Source organism: Chiroxiphia lanceolata, chromosome 6, assembly GCF_009829145.1.
Source record: "Chiroxiphia lanceolata isolate bChiLan1 chromosome 6, bChiLan1.pri, whole genome shotgun sequence".
NCBI classification, from domain to species: domain Eukaryota; kingdom Metazoa; phylum Chordata; class Aves; order Passeriformes; family Pipridae; genus Chiroxiphia; species Chiroxiphia lanceolata.
In genome coordinates, this window is record NC_045642.1 from 10093326 (window position 1) to 10117242 (window position 23917).

Genomic DNA, 23917 nt, shown 5'->3' on the forward strand with positions numbered 1-23917 from the left:
TAAAAAAAAAAATACCACCACCTGCATAAGTGAGCCAGGGGGGTTTAGCCTGATCCGCTAAAGCCCTGAGCCTCCTGACATGAGCAAATATCATGGTTCAGCACACAGAGGGGAAACACAACCGCTGCAGCAGCGACAGCCACAGCTCCCACAGGGACATAAACCCCCCAGCCCAGGGGTCTGCAGGGTAAGGGCACACGGCCACAGGGAGAATTGCTTCCCACTCCAGCTCTCCTGGGCGTGCACCAGCTCACAAGGACAGGGCCTGCAAACGTGAGATCGTTGCTCCACACGCAGCCACAGCTTGCCGCCTGTCACAGGGATAATGGTTTTATTCCCTCCAACATGCTGAACCTATATTTTCAGCTTCACTTTCAAAACGGGATTTAAAAAAAAAAAAAAGTTCCCTAGGGCACTATCATGATCTGCTTGGTCCAAAATCCCAAGATAAATTAAGAGCACAGTGTTCCCTGTGGCCAGGCAATGGGGATTAAAGGTTTTGAAAGGTAATATCCTGCTCTGAGCCTTTCAGCCAATATAGCTGTGACACTGATTTCCTTTTCTTGGCCGTGTACCCTGCGCTGTTTATGAAACATATGTGTTTCGGGAAATATGTCTGAAAAGGAGACAGATTTTTTTCCCTGTGACTGATGATCATATGAAATTCCTGTAATCAAATTGGATTAAATATAGAAACTATGACTTAGTGTTCCTCCAGAGACTAAAAAATGCCTTTATTCTGTTCCCACTGTATGCTGACTGTGCTTTACACCTCATTTTAACAGTGTACTTGAGGTTCAGGCAGATACATGCAGCACAACCCTCTCAAAGGCTTCTAGCTCCCTCTAGAGCCCTTGAGGCATGTGGAAGATTTTTAGTAAAATGATGGGAAAATTAATTGGCAAACCATTAAGTAATGTACTTGCTGAGAACAAGCTGAAAATTAGTTAAGAGGGATGCCCCCCTTCACCCCCAATATTCTCTTCTTTCCTCTCTGTCTTTCTTACCCCCACCTCAAATCTGAAATAAGCATAATTTTTGATTGAGCTTTCAACAACTGAGATCAATTAAGGCAAGATTTTAAATCCAATCCTTTGGTGGAGCCAAACTCCACTGTATATGCCAATCCCCAAATGCTCAGAGGTGGAGTCAAGGCTGACACAGATGCCATGGGACTTGCAGGACAACCTGCTTCACCTTCCCATCCTAGTCATGGGAGAGCCTTCCCCTGGGTGGTACATCCCATGCAGCCTCTCAGAGCACGGCAAGGCCTCATGCAGTGAATTCCAGGGAACACAGCCCCATCATACCTATCTGCTTGTCCATCTGCCACAACTGCTTCTCTGGGGACAGACCAGAGGGAGGGGAGGGTTTACTGAAGCTGAGCTTGGTGGGAGCCTTCTCTCAGGACCATGAAATAGCCCTGTAGATACTCTACTGAGATTTACTGAGTTATCCCAGACTTGTGGCATCAGGGCCTCCAAGGGGCTGAGGGAGGGTAGTGATAGTGCTCAGTGCTTTTGAGATCTAAAAAATTCATCCCACAGTGGGCACCTGCAAATGATTTCGAAGCTTTCTTGGGCACTCAAAGCAAGCAAGCCAAAATGCCTCTGCTTGAGCACTGGTACTATAATGGGCACAGGATTCCTACTTGCTTCAGAAGCAGAAACATAACTTCTCTGAAGGTAATTGGGACTCCAAGTGGCAGCAGAAATCCCTCTTGTTGCAGAGGGAAGCTTAGGGCAGGGCAAAGAGCAGCTGTCACCACCATTCCCCAAAACCCACTGTTTCCATATCCAGAAACTGTGGCACCTGGTCACGTGCACAAAGCCCTACTTTCTGCTGCTGTACATTCACGTTTCACACTTAAGATTGTCAACACCCCAGTCTACAACTGCATTTCTAACAAAGCTTTGAGAGGGTTTGGGATGCTGGTAAGCTCACCCAACCCCAACACTGGTGAGGTCAATCCTGGCAGGTACCTGCCAGTCCTCGGTGGGATCTTGGGAGGAAAGTGTGTGCACTTGCCAAGGGGCTGTGCTGAAGGGGGATGGGCAACACAGTTCCAAGCAGCAAGGATGTGACTAAGGGTGGCTGGCTTGTCTGGGGACTCCAGCCCAAGAGAAAGGTTACCTAGATGCAGCCTCAGCTGCGAGGGGTGACTACACTGTTTCAGAAGTGAGTAGAGAACAGAGCCCATCTCTGTCAAAGTCACTACATTCCTGTGTGATTCCCATGGGCAAAGATAGGTCAGCCCAAACCAAGGGAAACTGCTGGAGGACAAGAACAAATAACACCTGTTTTCACCAACTCATCTCTTGGGACAGCTGTTGGCTTTCTCCCTTTCAGCAACCCAGAAATATTACCTGGGGTTTTTTCCAACAGAAAAGAGGTGACAGAGTACCTGTGGAAGGATGTAAATAAGTACCTCCAGCAGCATTTCTAATAAGTGACATGATGTTAGAACCAGTGTTGCACCTGATCAAAAGCAATTGGTGTGGGCAGGGCTAGACACAAAATATGCAGCTATGGGATAGGAGTGCATGCTCTCATCTGGAGAATTAAAGAGGACACCATTCACTGATGGATGTAATTACACAGAGGACAGTCACACAGAAGGAGAATTCGATCTTTCAAGGATGAGAAAATGGAAAAGAAATATTTGATGTAGTTTAGATCTCTGTTTTCTCATCTAAGGACTCAAAAATACAAAACTTGTAAAGGAAAGAGGGGGAAGCAGATAATTAAGAGACAGAAAAATCAAAACCAGCATGAATAAAAAATACAATCACTTCTCAGGCTTTACTCACTTGTCTGGAGTTTTCTTCTCCAATTCTGACACTTATTTAAGGCTGTGGAGTGAAAGCTGTTGGCTCTCTGGAGTGCTGAACAGAAACAGAAAGGACACAGGTTCAGCTAATGCAGTAAAATCGAAGGCCGAAAATGGAGATGTTAAAAAATAAAAGTAGAGGAAAAAAACCCCTAAACCTCTGGCACCGGGGGGCAGTTTTCCAAGCAGCCTCCAGGGTCCCCGGCCCCGCGGCGCGGCCGGGAGAGGGCAGCGCGCGCACGCCGCGGGATGCCGGGAGCAGCTCCTGGTGGGAGAGCTCAGGAGCCTTCTCACTTATCCCCAAATCGACACCGGCTCTTTTCTCCGAGCAGCCGACACGAGCAAAAGGACAGACAGACAGACAGGCGAGGGGGCAGACTGAACGCGGGGGTGTGTGTGTGTGTGTATGTGTGTGTGTGTGTAAATGCGCTGGGTGCACCCAGCTGGGTGAGGATGCAGAGCCAAAATAGGCTGCTCAGGAAGATCTGGATAACCCGGCTGGCATGGTGGGGAGGGAAGTGATGGTGGTAGGAAGATGACTTTAGCAGCCAGGGGTGGGGGACAGCATGAAACTGGGGAAGAAAAAGGATAAAATCCTTCAGTGATATGGGTCACATGCTGCTTGGAACTCTTTGGGGTCTGCAGCCGTCCTTTTGCCCTAAACAAGGGCCTCATTATCCGAGAGTCACTTCAAATTGCTGCATGAAACCCCCTCTTTTCTGTTTGTATTAAAAATGCATATATGGATGTGGGGGTAGGTGGGGGGAGATGGGAAGAAATGAATGCTGATGGCCTTATATTTTCTGCAAAACAATTTCTTTGGCTCTTTCTAGCACATCTTTTAGTTCTGACTAGCTTCAGAAATGAGTTTCCATTTGGAGGCAGATTGTTCCTAAACCTTTCCTTACCTCCCTGCTGGCTAATATCATTTCCTCCTTGTGTTTTCACTGGATAAAAAGATTTTAAGCAGATACTAGTAGAAACACAAATTGCATGAAGCAGAGCTCTGTAGTGCTTCCCAACATCACCCTTGCCTAGGCAACGCTGCAGATATTTCATTGACTACTAAGAACGTTCAAACTTTTTACCTGTGGGAAAACATTAGTCCCACCCCTGCAAGCTAAATATGAGGCACAACTACTCCAGGTTACCCTGCCTCACAGAAATGGTGTTTCAGTTACAGCACCAGAAAGGCAGAAACACTCCAAATAAAGACACCACTAACAGGTACAACCTGTTAGTGGGAACTAACACTACAGGGAACATCCTCTGCTTTGAAACCTCTCCCCCAACCCTGCTTGAAGCCCTCAGAATACATCAGGAGCATCAGGTCAGGATGCTGCTTACCATCAGCAACTTTGGATGTTTTGGAGCTTTCCTCTGGCACCACAGGGCTCCTGATGAGTGATGCCCACCTCTGGATGGGGCTCGAGCAGGTGGGGGGCTCCAGCAGCGTGGTCTGTCCTTCACTCACTTCAGAGTTGGATGAATCACCATTGAAATCAGACTCCAGCTCAGAGCTACCAAGAAAAAGAGCAAGATAGAAAGAAAGTGGGACATTTCAGGAGTTATATGGCACAGAGTTATTCCCCTTCAGTGCAACAAGCACTGGCATCAGCACTGACAGTACTGGGTATCTCAGAGAAATAGGTGTTTGGCAGCCAGACCCGACGTCCTCATTTTCCCTTTTTCATCGTCCTCATTACAGGACTGTAATTTGCTGTAGGTGCTATACAGCTGAGCTATCCCTATTCCCATCAGACTTTGCATTTGCACCCACAACCAGCATCTGGAGTCAAAGTGCCACTGAGAGAGACTTGGGGTGAAACACCCCCACTGCTTGCTTAGCAAGGACAGGCCCTTCTGCCTGCAAGGCTGTACAATAAGATGAAGTAAGGGAAACAGCAATGCCACAATTGGTCTGGAAACAAGGCATGAGGGTCAAAACTCTACACTTCTCACATTTTTTGCACAGATTTGTGGAAGTAAGAGGTATCCATAAGAAATTCAAGAGGAGGACGGAACCAGGAGGAGGTGTGAGGACAGCTGTGGGCCCAGCAAACAAGGCTTAGTCAAGAAGTTGGAGAAAGTTGTAAGCATTAGTCTAGAGAGAGAGAGGACTGAGTGAAGTTGCATGAGCAGCCTTCAAACACGCAAGAGGTGTCCACAGGAAATAAAAAAATAAACTCTCCTCGTTCCTAGAAGCCACTGGGACAGCCCATGTAACAACAAACTCAGGGAGGCACCTGAGCAGATCACAGAGACAGATTATGGCATCCCTTGCTTTAAATGTAATTAAAAATGTGCCACACAAACACGTGTGAATGGTACACACATCATGACCTTGCCTCAGGGCAGAATGACAGCTTGAGGTGATTATTAGCCCTTTTTCCAATAATCATGCAATTTCTTTCATCTCTGCAGTCCAGACAGTAGGGAACAGATACTGTCAGCCCTTCTGATGTGACCACATTCCCACCACCAGCACGATCCCTCTCAGCCTATTTTTAATGCAAACAATACTGCTAACCTAATTCATAGATTTACTGTAATGATTGATAGCTCTGCCTTTAAAAAAAAAAAAAAAAAGGAGGAGCTCACACCATGAGCAATCCTGTTGGCGTGGCAGGACAACGCTGCTTTGTGTTTATACAGCACTGCTTGCAGAGCCCAGAGGAAGAAGAGGTAAAAGACAGGCTGCAGACCATGTAAAGCTAGGCTAAAAGCCATACATCTAGGTAGCACTCACCATCCCTGCACCCTGATCAAACCAACAGTACTGGGAGGCCAGGGTGGGCCAGACAGCAGGGATGGGAACATTGCTCCAGGTGTGCAGCTCTTGGCAGGCTGAATCAGAGTGGCCTCATATTTCACCACTAAAACATACTTTTTAAGGTGACTTTCAAGCAGTATCAAACAGATATATATATACATATAAAAATCTAAATATATGAAGGTTTTGACAGTTGAGTCCCTGTGTGGATGGGGAGATACCATGCTGAGATCAGGCAGAGTGCCATACCAAAGAAAAAGCCCTGCCATCAACATTGATTGATATCTTTCTGTTTTAAAGAGCAAAAGGTTTATTTTCATTGGCCAGTAAGGAGGTAAATGCTCCAGCATGAAACTTCTCCTCTGATCTCTGCTTGGTAGGTAGTTATTATTCACAGTACCTAAAGCCCTGAACTGCAAAGCTGTGTCACCGAGCTGGTCGTTTTCCCAGTCCCACTGAGCTCCCCGCGGACACAGCCCAGCAGTGCCATTTGTCACTTTCTATTCCTCTTGTCCCCCGTTTTTAGGCAGGGGCTGGTTTGCCGGAGCAGCGCGAGGGGAAGGGCTCAGCAGGAGCCTGACCTCGCAGCCACTGGCACTCGCCGCGCTGGTGACAGATGCGGCGTCGCTCCTCGTGCCGTGTCCCGCTGGCAGAGAACCAGGGGCCTTGTCGTCCAGCCGCGGGGGCTGCCGCAGGGAAAGGAGCTGATCCCTCAGATCAGAGGGATTAGCCGGCTCTCATCACTGCCCGGGTGCCACCACGAGCAGGAGGGTATTAGCGAGGGATACAAGCACATGCTCTGGAGGGGGAAAGGGGGGGAGACGACTGTCAAAGAGGTAGTAAACCCTTCCCTGTGTTCTCCATTTGCTCATGGGAGAGGAGCCCTTGATAGGTTCATCCTTCCCTGTAAGAGCACCCAGACCCATGTGCAGAGCACAAACAGAGAACAGCAGAAAGTTGCATTTCTCAGAGCATTGCTCTCCACAAGCTACATAGCACCACAAACAGGTGTTCAAAGGATGTCAGGAATCTGAATGAGTTTCCCTACAGAGCAATAGTGTTTGCAACAGTTGGCTTCGGTTTTGCCTTTTTTTTCTTTTTGTTTTTCCTTCCCTCCCCTTATTTTTTTAGTTCTCAGTAAGGAAAGATTCTTTACTCAGGAGATATCCATCTAATCTTTAGGCGGAATGAAATCCCGGGGTGGGCAGGCTCTCAAATGTCCCAGAAGAGGCCCAGGGTGTGGAGCTGCAGGATGGTGCCCAAGGTGGGAGGTGGCCACGTCACAGGATGCACCTTTTGCCACAACACACCCACTGCCTTAATCCCTGTGTCCCAAAAAATGCCTGTTCCAAGAGCTGAACCCAGGCTGATCAGGGCAACGTTTTTCCCTCTGATTCAGGCCCCTGTGTGGGATGTGAATGTTTGAAGATTTCCTGCAAAGTGAGTCATGTGCCTGGGGGGATTTATGGCTGTGGTTAAGAGCAATTGTTATTCTGAGCGGTTTGTCTTTTTCTCCCCCCCCCCCCCCCCCCCCAGTTGTACATACACACAGTACTATGTTTTGTCATACTTTTCTTTACCAATCCAGAGAAAAATCAAACTGGGTTTTCTATAGGCTTACTCATATTTTAAAGTACCTGCTTGCATCACTGGTGACCATGACTCGGATGGCAAGAAAGTTATGTTCAGTCATCTCCTCCTCAGGGATGATCCTTACGGCAGAACACCTGGTGGAAGGGGGTGAGAACCAGCTCTCCGAGCCGCAGCGCCCAGGGATGCTCTTTGCCTTCTTGGGGGAGGTGGGCTCATCAGCCAAGGGCAGGCAGCAGCCTGGAAAAGCACAAAGGTGATAGCAGAGTGTTAAGAGAGGAGGGAACCACAGAGGGACTTCCCTCCTTCAATCCAGTAGTCCTTGGCCATCACAGGTAGTTTCTAGGGGTGCCCTGTGCTGTCCCCAGAGGTGTGTGCATGGACAGCCTGGTACAGCAAAAACATCCCTTCAACCTAGTACAGCCCTGTCGGGTTTCCTCAGCTTGAATTCAGAGAGAAGGAAACTTCAGGGGCAGCCTCAGCTTGTGCAGCTATTGGTCCTTGTGCTTCTCAGTGGGATGGCCATCAGGCTGGGTGCCTGGTGGCAGCACTAAGACACATGCCTGCCACACAAGTAGGGATTTATGGGCTCCTTTCTGGCCCCCTTTTTACCTGTGCTTGTGGCAGAAGACAGGTGAACCAACCTTGCTTGGGTGGCTAAACCTTCAGCCTCATACTACAAGTGTAGGTCAATTTAGGGCAGTGGGAGTGAGCAAAATAAACACAGACTCTCCAGGTTATTTTTGATTGTGTACAGCAAATACAGACACTGATTTGGGAAAAGCAGCAGCATCCCAGCAATTAAACAGCACCATCTCTGAACTGTGCATTTAGGCAGGATGAATACAGAATAAAGTCAAGTTTCCCTTGCAATTCCCTGAGAAATCTCATCTGTCCACAATCTCCTGCCCAAGTAAATACAAACATACCAGCTGCACAAGTTCCCTTGGGGCTCAGTGCAGAAGGAACAAATGATAAGCTCTGGGAGAGTGGTTCTGCTTTGTTCACCTCCCACGTGTGGTGCTTTCACCACATCTAATTCAACACTGGTGCCTCTAATTTACACCTGTACAAGCGCAAAAACATCAGACCTCAGACATGGCTCATTTTCTCATCTATTAGAGCAAACTATCCAGTAAACATCAGTTAAACTCCTATTTAACTTGCTGCTCCTCTATTTATTTCAGGAGTGCACTCACCCCATCCTTGCGAGGGTTTTTACCTTGAACACCAAGTGCTTGCAGGGGCTCAATATGGAAAAGAAACCCACTGGGAGCAAGAGTGCTACAAGTGAATCCCAGACACATCTGGAGGACTATGTACACTGCAGAGCCCGAGTGCTGACCCATGGACCTTCTGAAAAAGTAATTCCCTGCCTGCAGTCCCTGGGCTGTCACACATAGCTGTTCACCTGCAACCCAGAGACAGCAGCCACTGGGCACTGCTGCTATGCTATGCCTTTATTTTGTGTGATTCAGGCTTGCTGCTTCTCCAGAGCAAGATGTGTCTGTATGAAAACATGTGCTCAGGGCTGTGCATCCAGCTCAATAGCAGCCATGTGTTCCTTAACTGCTGAGGTTCCGTTTCGTTTGGGAGATGGAAGAAATTCATACCTCTCTGATTTTCATGTCTGACTTCTACTTTGGCCCACCAAGGCCACCCACCCAAAGGCGATGAGAGCAACGCACAGCAAGCCTGGCAGTGTTTGGGCAACTCATGGAAGTCCACGAGGTGGCAGGGCATGGCTGCCCTTCCTCACAGGAAGGCATGAAACATGAGCTGGGCTGGACCACGATGTGCCATTCCTACTCTCCAGAAGCCAAGTAGAAACTGGTTTTGTGAGCCAATTTGTAAAACCCAAATCCTTCAACTTTCTCCTGAAAAGATAGTGCATTTTATACGACAATCAGAGCAAACAAAACCAAATAATAGTTTTCCAGCTCTGTCTATAAACTTTGTACCCATGCTGGCACTAAGCACTGCCCAAGGCCACTGCAAGCAGCTGTCAAAGAAAGTCAGTTTTGCCATTTGCTTGCACGCTCAGTATGCGTTCCCTTCCCACTCCATGCATTAATGCTCTCCCTGCCACGCTAACAGGAAAGAGGAGAAAACATGTTTATGACTAACAGACACACAGCTGGAGACCATCAAAACCCACAGACAGACAGACTACCTACAATGATTCCCAGCGTGGTTCCTGAACATGAACAAATTTCCAGTCAACAAGTCCCTCTTCAACAGCTTACTACACATCTGGTTTTCAATTATAAGGGACCTGTAACAGAGCTGGTGAAGGATCTCAGGATGTCACCCAGGACACCAGAGAACAATGATGGATGTAACTCTCTGAAGAGTTACATTTCTGTGCTTGCTTTTTTCCCATTTTTTCTTTTTTTTTTTTTTTTTTTTTTTGCTTTCTTTTTGGCATCACCACCTCTCTCCTTGAATTCTGCACCCAGAAGCTGACCCTCTCAGGAATCTGTTAGACAGCAGAGTCCTTTCTGAGCAAGATAAGTTTACATTCACAGTGATACTAACCACATTTAAGATCAGCATCCTGCATTAGCATCCCTGCCCACACCAGGGGGTTTGGAATAGTTGGAATAGCCCTCTATAGGTCACTTCCAACCCAAACCACTCTAGGATTAGAAAACAAATTTGTACTGTGACATATAAATTTGAATAAGTTATGTTGCACTCAACTCCACAAAAGCAGAGACTGGACCATTTTGGTGTTTCAGTGCATGGGACGCCCACGTGTGCACTAACTCCAACACTGGGTCACACATTCTGCAGGACATTTGGAAAGATTAAGTTAGTACTGCTCTCCCTCATCACAGGGCTGCACCTTGGGTGACAGGCACAAACAGAAGGCAAAGATGTCCCAGAGGCTCAAGGGTCAGGGTTTCTTTGTAGGCTCTGATGACATTAGGTCTCTCCCAAAAAGCAGCCCCTTTTGCAGCACTGAACTGACCCCCAGCCCTGTAGGCAGGTGCTGGTGGTTACACCCAGCCTGGAGGAGAGTTTTCAATCCCTGAGGACAAAAGGGGTATGGACCAAGTACAGGCAGCAGGGACTTGCTGTTGCTGAACTCGTGTAAACACCACAGGAGAAGAGTGTGGCCAATTCAAACAAAAGCCTGGAGCTCTGCAGGCCTGGGTCCCACCTGGCAATCATTACCTGCCCCTCCACAGCAATGTAAACACACCCAGTTGGCCACCACTGAGACTCCGCCGCAGGCCAGTGCTGCCACTAATGTTTAATGAGTATCAAAAAGGAGAAATATGTCCTGATACAAACAAAGAGTTCAAAAAGAAAGCCAGGACTTCTTTAAAGCTCTCATTTTGCACAGCTAGATAAGAAGGGGTACCTGAACTAATTTCTCCTGAATCAGCCCAAAGGCTGAGTATTTACACAAAAATGAGGCGCACATTTGTGCTCCTGAACAGAGGCTAGGCTAAATTAGAAGCAGGCTGTGTACCTCTCCATTCCAGCCTCACAGCTATCCCTGAATCCTGAACAGCCACCCATTCTTGCAGCACCAGCACAGTCCTCAGTGAGACACCCACAGCAAGGCTGAGCAGGAGGATGCTGATTTTCTAGAAATCTGACTCTAGGGTGGAAACTAGGCTCAAAACATCAGTGCCCTCATTCCTATCACACTGCAGGTAGAGAGTTAAGGACCTCAGACTACTAGTGTTTGAGTCCTTTCACAAGTCTGTGCCTGGCTTTACTTCCCACATCAACCCACTTCTTTATCAGAAGACACAAAATGGCATTACTGCTATTCGCAAAGGGCAAGGGGCATATGGGTGGACAAAGCCACTCATCTGGGATTATCCAGGCAACCCATGATGCTGCAGGCACCCCCATGGCAAGTCAGAACTCTCATCCACATCAGGTTTCACAGAATGGTTAAGGTTGGAAAGGATCACAGGGGGTCCAGTGGTCTAACCTCCCTGCTCAAACAGGTTCATCCCAGAGCACATGGCACAGGATTGAGCCCAGATGGTTTGTGAATATCTCCAGTGAGGGAGACTCCAAAACCTCTCAGGGTAACCTATTCCTGTGAACAGTCACCCACACAGGAAAAAAGTTCCTCTTCATGTTCAGATGGAACTTCCTGTGCATCAGTTTCTGCCTGTTGCCTCTTGTCCTATTGCTTGGCACCACTGAGAGGAGCCTGGCTCCATCCTGTGACACCCTCCCTTCAGCTGCTGGCAGACATTGATGAGTTCCCCCCTCAGTCATCTCTTCTCAAGGCTGAACAGGCCCAACTCTCTCAGCCTGTCCTTGCAAGAGAGATGCTCCAGTGCCTTACTCACTTCCTACCCGGGACAGGAGATTTTCTATTAGAAGCTAAGAGACTGAGTCAGAGGAACCGGACTTTATAAATGTAAAACCTAAAAAGGCATCCCATCTACAGGACGGAAAAGGGCACAGCCCCGTTTCCTGCCCATGCAAACTGGTGCCATGCCACTGACCTCTGCATGCAGCACCAGACATTATCAGAGGAAACCCCAGTCCTCAGGAAACAGTCACTCAAAATAGCATTTGTGTAAGATCTTCCTTCATTTCCACCTTGCTCACTTCAGATTTCCTATTCTCTATGCCTCAGCATGCTAAAGACCTCCAGCAGGAAATTGCCTGCTCAGTTTGGACTGGAGTCTCTACTAATCCTTTACCAAAACATTCAAATAATTTACCCTGGGAAGGGGGTGGCAGTGGGGAGAGAGTGTGGACAAGCCACACATGGGAAGGCATTAACCTTGTGTCACAGCCAGACCAGGTCTGTCACACTGCTGTTCAGCTGCAGGAAGGCAGCACACACCACCAGCCAGTTAAAGTGGAAGTGTCCTGACAACAACTGACTCACATTTTCTAGGTGCTGAAGTTTCCTAAGGCAGTCAGTGTGAGCAAGCTGAGAAGCTAACGTGCTCATTTCCAAATCCTCCATGTCCTTTGGCACTGTCCTGTGCAGGGGTGAGGGAAGGGAGCGGGCAGGGCAACCCTCTGGCACTGCTTGACCAGGACCTGCAGGGGCTTCTGTAGCTGGTGCAGCCTGGGGCGTTTGTGCTGTTTTATGGTCTACACTACTGCAACTTGCTGTCTGAAGGGCTGGTGGGATTAAGGGAATTTAAGTTTTCCACTCCTTAAACTGCTGTTAACTTCCTCCTTACTCTGTTGTCATCCACATATGATGATCCTTCTCATCCGTAACTCTGCCCTGGTGCCTTGTTTTGGCCACACCATTGCCTGTTTCATTAATTTCACAATTCTCCTCTCTCATCCTAAGCACATTGCGTCTTGTTGAACTGATCCCCCAGCTCCGGGTTGCCCTTTCCCCAGTAGCCCATCTCAGGGTGATGTCCCTACTACCACCTGCCAGCTAGAAGGCTCATGGGTCCTCCCTTCCCTCTTCTTCCAGCTCCAAACTTCAACAGTCCTCACCCAACTACAGCCTGGCTCTGGTACTGAGCTGGGCAGTTTTCAGGGCTGGGGATATCTTGCTTCAGGTGGACCTGGCCCAAGACAAGGTCTTGGAGGGGCTCTGCTTTCCAAAGCAATGAGAACAGCTCTGTGGTACCACAAAAACAGCCTCATGCTTCCTCTTTCTAACGCACACAACAGAACCACAGGTCCCAAAGTGAGAGCAGAGCCAGGCTGGGTGGAAGCACACTGGCCAGGGGCTGCCCTTCACTGGGGGCACAGTGTGGGCAGGAGGAGGGGGGGCTGCTCTCACCCTCACTAGCCCAAGGGCACTGCCAAAGGGCACCCTTGGCCCTGATGTAGTGTGGGTGACCAGCCTTCAGAGAACATGCTGCCCACCCAGCCAAAGCCTGCAGTGAGCTGATTTACTTCAGTACCAGACCCGCAGCAGCACTTCCACACACAGACCCTACAGCCCATCTCCTCCCTGCAAGTGTCTCTCCTCAGTCAGAGCTCTCCTGATTAGAGTCCTTGACTGACTTGCATTGAGAGAAAAAAACGTGGCTTTAGTTTGTTTTGTTTTGGTTGTTTTACTTGTAATGCAAGTGGCAGAGCTTAGCTGCCTTCATCTACTTAAACAGCAGCAATACAGCCAGTGATTTCAACCGAACAATCATGTATTCATCTGGCCCTCCCACTCAAACGCTATGAAAAATGTGGATAAAAACAATTTCTCCTTTGTCTGCATTTCAAAACTCACCTCATCCTCCTCACATGGGCAGAGGAACAACTGTTTTTCTTACAGGGCAAGGATTTAGCTAGACCCTTTGGTAACTGAGAAGTATTCCTAAAGCTTCAGCTGCAGGGCTTGTATGCAGGTCGGCTCTCACCCAGAGGTCAGGGCTGTTCAAAACTCACTCCAGTCTATGGGCTTGGCCTAACAGCCCCTGTAGATCCCAATGACAGATACAAAACCCTTTCCAGTAACACAGTTTTTCTCTCCATTAAGTGTCACACAAAGTGTTCTCAATATTGTGCCAGCTCATCCTTGTGTTTGAGACAGTAATGTCTGCACCAAGCCTCAAATGAGTCAGAGATGCAGCCTGTGAGGGACAGAGGTTATGAGATCTCTGTAACTGTAGAGAGGTTTACAAAAGTTGGAGCTGGGCCTTATTGCAGCTGCACAGATGTGGTCAAGGAACACTAACCCTCAGTTTTCCCCCACAGAACCAATAATCCAAACACCACATTAATTTCCTCACTAAATTAGTGAGGACACTCTCAGCAAGACCATCTTCAGCCAGGCTGTGGCTTTTGGGTGGACTTCCAGGAACTCACAGTCAGATCCAGCTGCATCTGTGGCCGAGTGGACTGGATCACTCAGGGAAGTTTGTACCAAGGAGCAGAGAAGGCAACAAAGCAACCCAAGCCTTTGGGATGACACGGCAAGGCTGTGCACTGTACTGCCAGCCTGCACACAGAGCACCCCCTCCTTCAAAATCCTTCACCCCCTTTAGGGGAGGACAGGCTGCAGGAAGATGTTCCCATAGCACAGCTGCAGAGCAGGAGTCAGGTAGCACTGGTACCTTGGCAGGGGACTGTTTCAAGCTGATTATCAAATCTGAGAAACAAAGGGTAGCTTGTTTACAGCTTGGCAAAGCAGCAGCTTCAAATCAGGAATATAGTGGTGGTATATGGAGGTCCCCAGCAGCACCCCTCCTGCAGGAGTTTTTAAAAGACCTTTCCCTTAATCTCTCTGGAGATGCTCTCCCTGGCTGAGCCCTTCAGGAAGCTCACAGCTCTGAGGTAGCATCATACTAACCAAAGTTCAGTACAGCTCTTCCGCTCACAGAAAGATCATTGCAACCCTGATTCTCTCAATGACAGGTTTGTAAAATTCACATGATTACACTGGAACACCCAGTGATGATCCACCTTAACCTAAAAAGCATTTTTGCCTTTTTAATCAGTGGTCTGGATGCATTTCAGCATCCAACAGGGCCTTCATGCAGCACCACTCTTCTGCAAAGGCTCTGTACCAAGGAATATGGCAGTGAGACCTTGTGCCCACACAGTGGGGAGAGCCAAAATCATCCCAAAGCCCAGAAACAAGAATGGAGAAGTCTCTGGGCATGTGGGATCAGGGACCTGGAGATCTCAAGATGTTTTGCTAATACCTTGGTTCACTTTTCTCATGTACAAGGGCAAAGCTGACAGTCCAGCACAGCAGTGGAGTGGTCTTTCCTGTCTGTAATGTGCTGCATATTAAAGACATGAGCTATGTGAATATTCTTACAGCCCTGAAAGCTTGCAATTACTTTTGCAAGCAATTACTCACTCCTGGAGTGAGCTTAAGACAGTTTATATCCATGGAATATGGGGCAGGTCTCCTCCACAGCTCCCAGACACCTGTGCTGTTTTGGCTCAAGCCAAGCAGGACCAGCACAGCTGGAGAAACCTCTTGCTGTGGCATGAACCCTTCATACATCACAGGGTGTCACTGCCAGTCCCTGTCTTGACTGAGTGAGGGTTTTTCAGGGGGCACTGAGCTGCACAGACCCAATCCAGGACTGATGTCTCATGGTCTTGGCACCACCATGCACTGCCCAGTATGGCTGGGCCATGCCAGCTCTGCTAAACTGCTCTGCCAAAAATCTCCAGCACAGGTTTCTGAAAGCTCAAACCTCAGAGCTGTTTACTGCCTCTCCACGACTAACACACTGCTAAATGCCATCTACCAGCAGGCAAGCTCCCTCTGCTAATGCAAAACAGACAAATGCATCATTGCATCCGTCCTCCTGGTCCCAGAGACTCTGCCAACACACCAGACCAATTTAATGAGGGAAAGGTGCTGAGTTACACGCTGGTGTCTCACACACACCATGCTAATTCAGCATGGCAGAGAGAAGCACTGACACCTTGCAGTGTCAGTTATGCCACGCTTGCAGGTGCAATAACAATGGGTTTTGCTTAGCTGGTGAAAACACCGTGGTCCCACAAGAATCCCTGCCACGGGCCCCCTTCCCTGCCCAGAGCAGCATGCCACTGCACACGTGGCAAAGGAGAGGCCCTTTCCAAAGGTGCTCAGTGTCCACTCACCTGGGGCTTCACAGACAGCTCTCAACACCTTCTATGATTACCATTTGTAAGGCATTGATTGCCCCAGCATCTGAGAGCCCCCACCAGGGCCAACACACAGACGTGAGCAGGAGATGTTATTCATCCTGGCGAGTCCTGCTTGTCAAGGCAGCCTGACTCTCTCTATGGGCTGCTGCTGCTCCTGAGTCATCTGCCAAACCTGCATCAGGCAAATCACGCTACTGTGACCTGGCAAGGAGACGACAAGGGCTTGGGAACCAGCCAAATTTGGGCAGAGCCAAGCACCCGCTGGGGCAGCTGGACCGGGTCAGCCATTTCCCCCCCACGTCAGGCAAAGCACGTGCTGCCCACAATGGCACAAAGCCCGAACTCTGCCAAAAAACATCCTCCTCCCCACGGGGAGCACTGGGCCAAGCAGCTCGGACACCAGCTGACTCAGGGCAGCTGTGTTTGATCAGCTTTGCTCAGCAGTGGTTCCTCTCCACGTGCCTCTGGCTTGCATGGACAAAAATGGTCAAAGATACTCCACTGCAAAATCTCCAACCAAACCTGCTGCAGCCGCTTCCCCACCAAATCAATGCTGCAGGGCCATGAGCAGCCAGAAGCATCCATGTTTCTCCTCCCTCCTCCCCTTTAGCTGGTTTTAAGTCATCTGAAGGGAATTAATTTTTAAGCAAGGTACATTGAGAGCTCCTGTAGGATTTCTTGGCTAAAGAGAGTCAGACCAAATGGGAGCACTACACAAGAAGAAAGGGGGACTGAATCACACTGAGTTAACTGGAGTTTAAAAACTAATACAAACCCAGAGAACATCCCTGAAGGCAGATTAAAAACAGAAAGAGCCAGGAAACAACAAATTTTAAAATTTTATCAACCATTCTGCTTTGGGCCACAACACACTCAGGGTACTGGTGGTCAGGAACAAAGTATTTGCAGAGAGGTTGGTCCAGAAAACACCTCCAAGAGCATCCTGATCTGCCCACACCATACACAAGGTCTGGTGGCTGACCAGGTGGAGACTCTCCCAGCTGGGTCCTCAGTGGAGATAAGAAACTATTCATACTTGCTTCTGGCAGTGACAGGGGACCCTGCCACAACTGCCCTGCCCCAAGCTCCACACCCACTCTGCAACTATGGAAAGGCAGAGAAGAAATGATCAGATGTGGGCCTTGTTTGGGGAGTAGGCAGGAAGAACAAAACCTACTAGAATTAGGCGTCCGAAACTCCAGTCGGGATGTGATATTTTGGCACCTCTGGCACACCCCCATTCTTGTGACTCCCTGACAGCTGTGAAAGCAGGAACAGTACTTACCCAAAACTGCCCCAATCATTCAGGACTGGCAAAGGGCTTTTTAGTTCTTAGGTGAAAAGCACCACTGACATCCAGAGTGCTGCTCTGGTTAGCGGGAAGTGGGTGCCAGGCTGGCACGGGATTCACTTTCCCTGCTGTGCAGCTGGTCCAATACAACACAGTGCCCCCTCTAAAGACTCCAGCCTAAATCGCATCCTGCTTTCCTGGCTGGCAATCCCAAGGCTCTTGGCCTGCCATTAAACTCTGTCACCTCATAACTCATTCACAGGATAAGTGGACTCTGCCTGGCCTTGTATGGAGCTGCTGACTAAGACAACGACAGGAGTGAGCAGTCCTAAAGGGGAATTACTCACCAACGTGGGCAGCTCTGATGGTGAAAGTAAACACCAGTTGGCATCAAAAACTGACATCAAGACATTCAGTCAGCACACCACAAATTGATTTGTAGCACACCCAGCACGCTTCACTGCCTGACTTCTTACTGTGCCATAAACCAAAAAAATAATCTGAGTCTAGCTTACAATACAGCAGTGCTTTAAGAAAGCTGTGGGGACAGAAGGAAGGCATTTTAACACCACTGCTGTGCAAGCACAGCTGAAACAAACCCAGTGAGCTCAGGGGTGAGATCCAGGGCAGAAAGAACTAACCAGGGAAGCACAGCCCACATGGGACCGGGACAGGGAATGGGGAAACACCCCCAGCTTGGTTAGACCTTGGTGTTGCTGCAATACAGTGATCACCAGCCCACACTGAAGTGAAACCCAAGCTCAAACCTGTTGAAGCTTCAGCTGTGTCCTGTAACCTGAGCTCAAAATATATAAGGCAGCATTGCAGCACTGCCTGTGTCAGAGTTTGAAATCGAAGCCATCCCGTTGAGGTATTTCACAGATCTGCCTTAGGAAGCTATAAAGCTTCCAGCAGCATTCCCAAACTGATGTCCTGTCCAAACTTGGACTTTCATCACACCTGAGATACCACCAGGCAAGTTTTTGAAAAAAGTCCTTAAAAAAGGATTCCTGTAAAAGGTACGATGGCTGACATTTCACAGATTTCAGTTCTTGTCACATTTCTCCTGCTTTTTCCTCATGCTTGTTTCATATTTATAACAGAAGTAATTTTCACTTTATCGTGGTTGACAAGTGGCAAAGAATAAAGGTGCCTGACACTCCCATTATCCATGGGGTGCCACACAGCTCCCCATGGCAGCAGGACCAGACCACCTGCCTGGTTTCCAACTCCAGTGCCTACAAATGCATTCCTGCTGCCCTTTCTCCATCCATGGCCCTGTGATGGGCTCCTCCACAGACCATTCCTCCTAACCCCATGATAAACAGACATTTCTGAATTCAGGCATGAAAAATAACCAGGGAATTTGAAGCTGTCAAAGCAAGACCAAGCCCCCCCCCCCCCAGCTTCTGAATGCATCCATGGGGACGGTGCACATTAACATGCTAATACAAACTAAGCAAAAATTAAGAGAGACAGGAAAAAAAGAAACTCAGTGGAATCCTACTAGATATACTTGAATATATATCTCCAGGAAAAATTGATTCTCAAACAAAACCTGCTATAAACTATAAAAACTATAAAGAGTAAACACGTATTTTATCAGAGCAATCTGTGTTAGTCTGGTATATTAAGGCACATATTAATTGTGAATTTGGAATGCAGCAACAACAGTTTCAGTTTCCAGAGTGATCAGTGTCTGTCAAAATAGTATTCTTGGACACAAACTCAAAGGACCAAAAATGTTAAAACAAAAATGCAAATAAATGAATGAATACCTGCAGAATAAATGCTTAAAGAGCAAATTCAATACTAAAGCAACATGCAAACTTCTTCATAATTTCACATTTCAAAAAAACATTTCAGAAATTCCATCCATTTCAAACAAGTTTGGAGCCCACCACCTGATGAGACAAGGTCAAAGCCTCCCTTCTTTTTATGTGAACACAGTTCATGGAAAAAAGGAAAGAGACTTGGGGAAATATTTACATGATTAATATGTATACTTGGATCAAGCATTAATACATAATGTCTTCTGATCTCCAGCGACGTGATCTTTCATGCAAAAAAATCAAGTCATCTACAAACATGTCATGTCTTCAAAAACATAAGTATTAATACAGAATTCAGTGCATTTCAAAACTGCTTGTTTTGATTGGAACGTGAGGAATGAGTGAGCCAGAAGTGAATTAAAGCTCATTATAGTAACTAATTGCCATAATGTTGTGGAAAAATGCAGACCATAGTCCTTGCTTGAGGTTGGAAGACAAATAGAAGTAACTTTCACTGGCATTTTACAGCTGTAGTAATTTAGAAGAAACTAAGAGGAACAGAACTCTTCTTGGTAGAGTTAATGAAAGGCTGGTGTTTCAATTTGAGCAATTTTAAGAAGTTGTGTCTGTACTCTTCAAATCAAGCACATTTAAAACCTACAAGATCTTTTTCATTACAAAGCATCAGCATAATTATAGTAAAGGCAGGTTACCTTTGCTGAATCCTGACATGTTTGATTTTCATTAACAGGCATCTAGGCAGCTGATGCTGCCTGGCTTTGAGAATGAAAGGTTAGGCTGGTTTTTCAAAAAAAAGAAATATAATAAAGAAAATACACACATCTCTGTACATATTTCTAATCCAAATGGCCCTCGTGGCAACAGACCAGTTCAGACCCCATTTGAACCAGCACAAATAGGAGGAAAGATAGAGCAGCTCTTGAGCCTGCCTGACACAGCAAATGCCACCTTTATCCTTCTCATGCTACAATGGCATCTATAACATCAGGTCTTAGAAAGCATTAACTATGTAAAGAGGCATTAGTATCATCTGCTCTAAAATCAGAGTTTTTTGAAGACACCTAATTCTAGGGCAGCTCAAGACTGGAGTAGCAGCTTGTCTGCCTTTCAAATAATTCCAGCTATGCCAAGGGACAAAGCATTATGACTTTGGGTTGCACTTTTAACAGTACATGCTTGCTGGACACTGAGAGCACCCCAGCTTTTGGAGAGAGCTCCAGAGAAAAGCAGCAGGAAGACTGAAGTCTCCTGCTCACAGGGAGCTCTGCTCACACAGCCAAACGAGGACAGCAGTCCCAAACCACACTTGTTAAATTCACACAGAACTTAACCTGCTAGTCTCTCCTTTCAGAATCATTACTGGTATTAAAACAGGGGATATTTTTTTTGTGTGTGTGTAATAATTTTACTGAGAGTGAGGGAACTAACACAAATTTGCTTCCCTCATGTTGCTCATTTCGTTTGTTTTCTTTCTTTTCCATACACTGTGTCTTGTCCATGAGTGTTCCAGGGTACGGACTGTTTACTGCAAGGTATATGCCTCTACCAATAGGATTTTATCTAGTGATTTGAATTTTTTGGCCTTCTGAATTACCATAAGAAACAAATCTGGACTCTAACATTACCCATTTCCAAGCTATTGTACTGATATTTTAGCAGGAATAAGTGAAACTTTATGAGAACAGCATGAACATCTGAAGCCCCTCAAAGCTTCAGCGCCAAACAAATCATCACCTTCTGCAGACAAAAACCTCCTCTGATGTTCCTCTGCCACTGCCTCTGAGCCTGCTCTGAAACTGTCAATTGTGCAAAGAGCAAAACTGAGTTTTACCCGAATTGCTTTGCCCATGGCAATTAAGGAAGCGCCAAGTATTGTCTTCAATGGTATTTGTTGCCCTATGTTTTCATTATGCAAACTTTCTACTGTGCATGGTGGCTTCTCCTTTGGCAGGGAAGATGGAATAGCTAATTGAGAATAACATTTGTTGTTCTTTGGCAATGTTGTCTTTAGCAATAACTTAAAAAAACTCATTTCTGCCATTCAAACAACCCCAATGAGGCTCAGTCTGAATGCATTAAAAAAAAAAAAATTAAAAAAATCACACAATTCTTCCATTAAATTATTGGGACTATTCTCTCTGGGATTTGTTTTTTTCCTTGAAATACAAAGGAAGAGATGATAGCTTAAGAATTGCAGAGTAAGCAACAGAAAGAAAACCAAGGAGAGGAAGACTTAGGAAAGCTGTTTTGGAGAACCCGCTGTTTAAAAACAATCACATCACCAGTTTTAAATACAAAAATTAAAACAGAGAAAATCCATGGCAGAATAAAGAAACGATAAATAAATAAAGAAAGAAATAAAACAAAGTCACTGTTAACAGGTAACAGGTCACCAGGAGCTGCAGCTTCCAGGGGTCCAGGAGATATCGTGAACTTCCAAATAGCACTCCAGAGTGAGGAGCAAAGATAAAGCTTTATCCACAGTTATAACCTGCTTTTCCTGAACACAATATGAAATCCCAAACACATTAACTTACTGCCTTTATGACATATGTTAATATGTAACATAATAACATGAGAAAAGGTAACAGAAGTCAAAGAGAAGAGGACACAAGTGCCATCTGTGTATGCAATACAAGCAACCCCCATGCTCACCAACACCAGCTTATCATTGCCAGGAAGGATAAATCCCAACACCAGGCACCTTGGATGTGCAGCGATGGGATAACTTGTCAAGGACCTTGACGTATATCCCTTTCAAAAGGGACACAAATGCAATTACACCACCACAGTGAAACTCTCTGGCCTGTGGCTCAGGCCACAAGAAGGGTAACACCACAGCATCCACCAGAAGAGGAGTTTGCAAAACCAGCGTGAAGTCACTGTTAAGTCTGTACCCAGGAAATTTTTATATAAGGAAGAGATGAAACAAGGAGACTTATAAAGAACTACATTTATTTTTTGTTTACAGCAGATATCATAAATAAAGCTAAAACAATTTTCACCGTGTGCAAAATACAGAGTTTCCATGTGAAAATTTAAATACAGATTTAAAAACTATTTAATAAAAATATTCAGTTAAGATTATAAAGTAAAATAAAGACAGAAGGTTTAGGAGGAGAAGGACAGAATCCTCACTGGGCAGGAACAGCGAGGAAGACTCTGCAACAGAGAGTAAAAAACACAGCAATAGGAAGTGGTTTGAAATGGCAGACCTTTATGTCAAAACCTTCATAGTAAAGCATGCTGAGCTTTGTAACACACTGTAGCCCTGAAATACATAGGAAGTCACATCCCAGCCACCTGTGCAGGAAGTGACCCTTAAAATACAGAGAGGTTTCTGCATGGGCACAGCATGGGGACTGTCAGAGCCATCAAGTCATTTTAGGATACCCACACAAATACTATCAGGTGAGTCACACAAACATACAGGTCAGTAGGATAAGGAGCACAGGGCTCCGACCCTGTGGCCCTTCCACATTCCTGGCTAAAGCGTGTGAAATGGGGAAAATGGCAGAGGATGTTCAGCCCCTCCTGAAAATTACTCCTAAGATCAGTTCTTGAAGGTCCTTCCCTTTGAAAGGGATCCTCAGCAGGAACAGCTGAGTTACAATCACATCAGCCAGACCCCTGTGCACTTGCTGCTCAGACTGAGCCCTTGGTCCTTGTTTGGATTCATTTCCCCTTCAAGATTGTCAACTTGTGATTACACAAACTGAAACTTATGTATTTCATTACATAAAAATAATGGCATAAGTCTGTCATGGGGAATAGTGGCTATGTCTCATGCAGCAAGACAAATCCATTCATCAGAGTGCCAAAATGGGGCCCAGTTAATCAGTTAATAAAACAACTCAAACCAAAACACTTTGGTTATATAAACTTGGCATGGTGATATTTCAGCCTGAAAACTACATGCACATTTACTGCTATTACGCCTGTCTACAATGTCACTTGGGGTGGAAGACTGGAATTTGCATTGCTTTGGCTCCTTTTTCTTAGAGAATCTTTTTATACCATACTTTTCCAGTATGAAAGCAGAGAAGTGCTCAGACAGCACCACAGTGCTCAGATGCTGCTTGCTCATTGCACGTCTGAGCTCACGCCAACCAGGAGAATCAGCTGGGTAATCCCATCCTGACCTTATTTTAAATCTTTCCTTCAATTCTTTGAAAAAAATAAGGCTTTAACTAGTTCTTTCAAGAAGCTATTTACTTGCCTAACTTACCTTAAAGGCATAGGGAAGCATACATGCACAGACACAGAGAGAAAAACATTCCCTACAAAGAGTGCAGACACTGCCTTTTCTAGAACCATGAATTCAGCAATAGGTTAAATGATCATGCCAAAGCTCCATTAATATACCAGACACACACAGTTTGCTCCAAAAGTTTTTTAAAAAAAAAAAGAAAAAAAAAAAAACACAAAATGCTGTCAAACGACAGTGTTAGTCACACAATTTTGGAACTGGCAAGCAGGGAAAAAAAAAAATAAAATCACCTGGGAGCAGAAAGGCTTCAGCCAGTGAGCGGGTGCAGCACCGGAATGTTGAATCGGACTAAAAGCAATGAGGGACATTGACAGAGAAGAGAGCAGGGAAGAAAACACAGAACTTAACTTGGTTATAGAGGAAAGCATCAGGAAGATGACATAGGTGCAAAGAAGAATTGGCCAAAATGAAACTGCCCTTTTTTCATTGAATTATGAATGAGGACAAATAGGTATGAATATTACTAGCAGAATATTAAGATGAAGTGAAAAAAAAAAAATCTACCAATTAGACTGATAACAATAAAATAACCCTTCCAATAGAATCACCTGCAAAATCCCAGTGGAATATGCAGTGTAATTAAGATTCCTCAGGGAAACATTTGCATTATGCAAGTTCCTGAATGCTATTGTGGAAATGTAGGGATTTTATTTCCCATTATATAAATCTATACAAACCCAACAGAATATTTTAATTTTTTTTTTAAAATCTGATTTTTAAACTGTCTACTAGTAAGATTCATTTGCTTTAAGTTTATTGGCCAGAGATTTCCGAGTTTCTTAGTACATCACCGTTTTCTGTGAGTTTACCATTA

General features: G+C 46.2%; 1 protein-coding gene across 1 annotated transcript in view; it reads right to left on the reverse strand.

The window, feature by feature from the left end:
• The window catches only part of MICAL2 (microtubule associated monooxygenase, calponin and LIM domain containing 2), a 148673-nt gene that overhangs the window by 26978 nt on the left and 97778 nt on the right, over window positions 1–23917 (reverse strand). Inside the window, exons 28-30 of the mRNA XM_032690415.1 lie at window positions 7241–7433; window positions 4178–4350; window positions 2811–2885 (exon numbers count right to left, since the gene is read on the reverse strand). Of these exons, the coding sequence (XP_032546306.1) occupies window positions 2811–2885; window positions 4178–4350; window positions 7241–7433 (441 nt within the window). The remainder of the gene's footprint in view (window positions 1–2810; window positions 2886–4177; window positions 4351–7240; window positions 7434–23917) is intronic.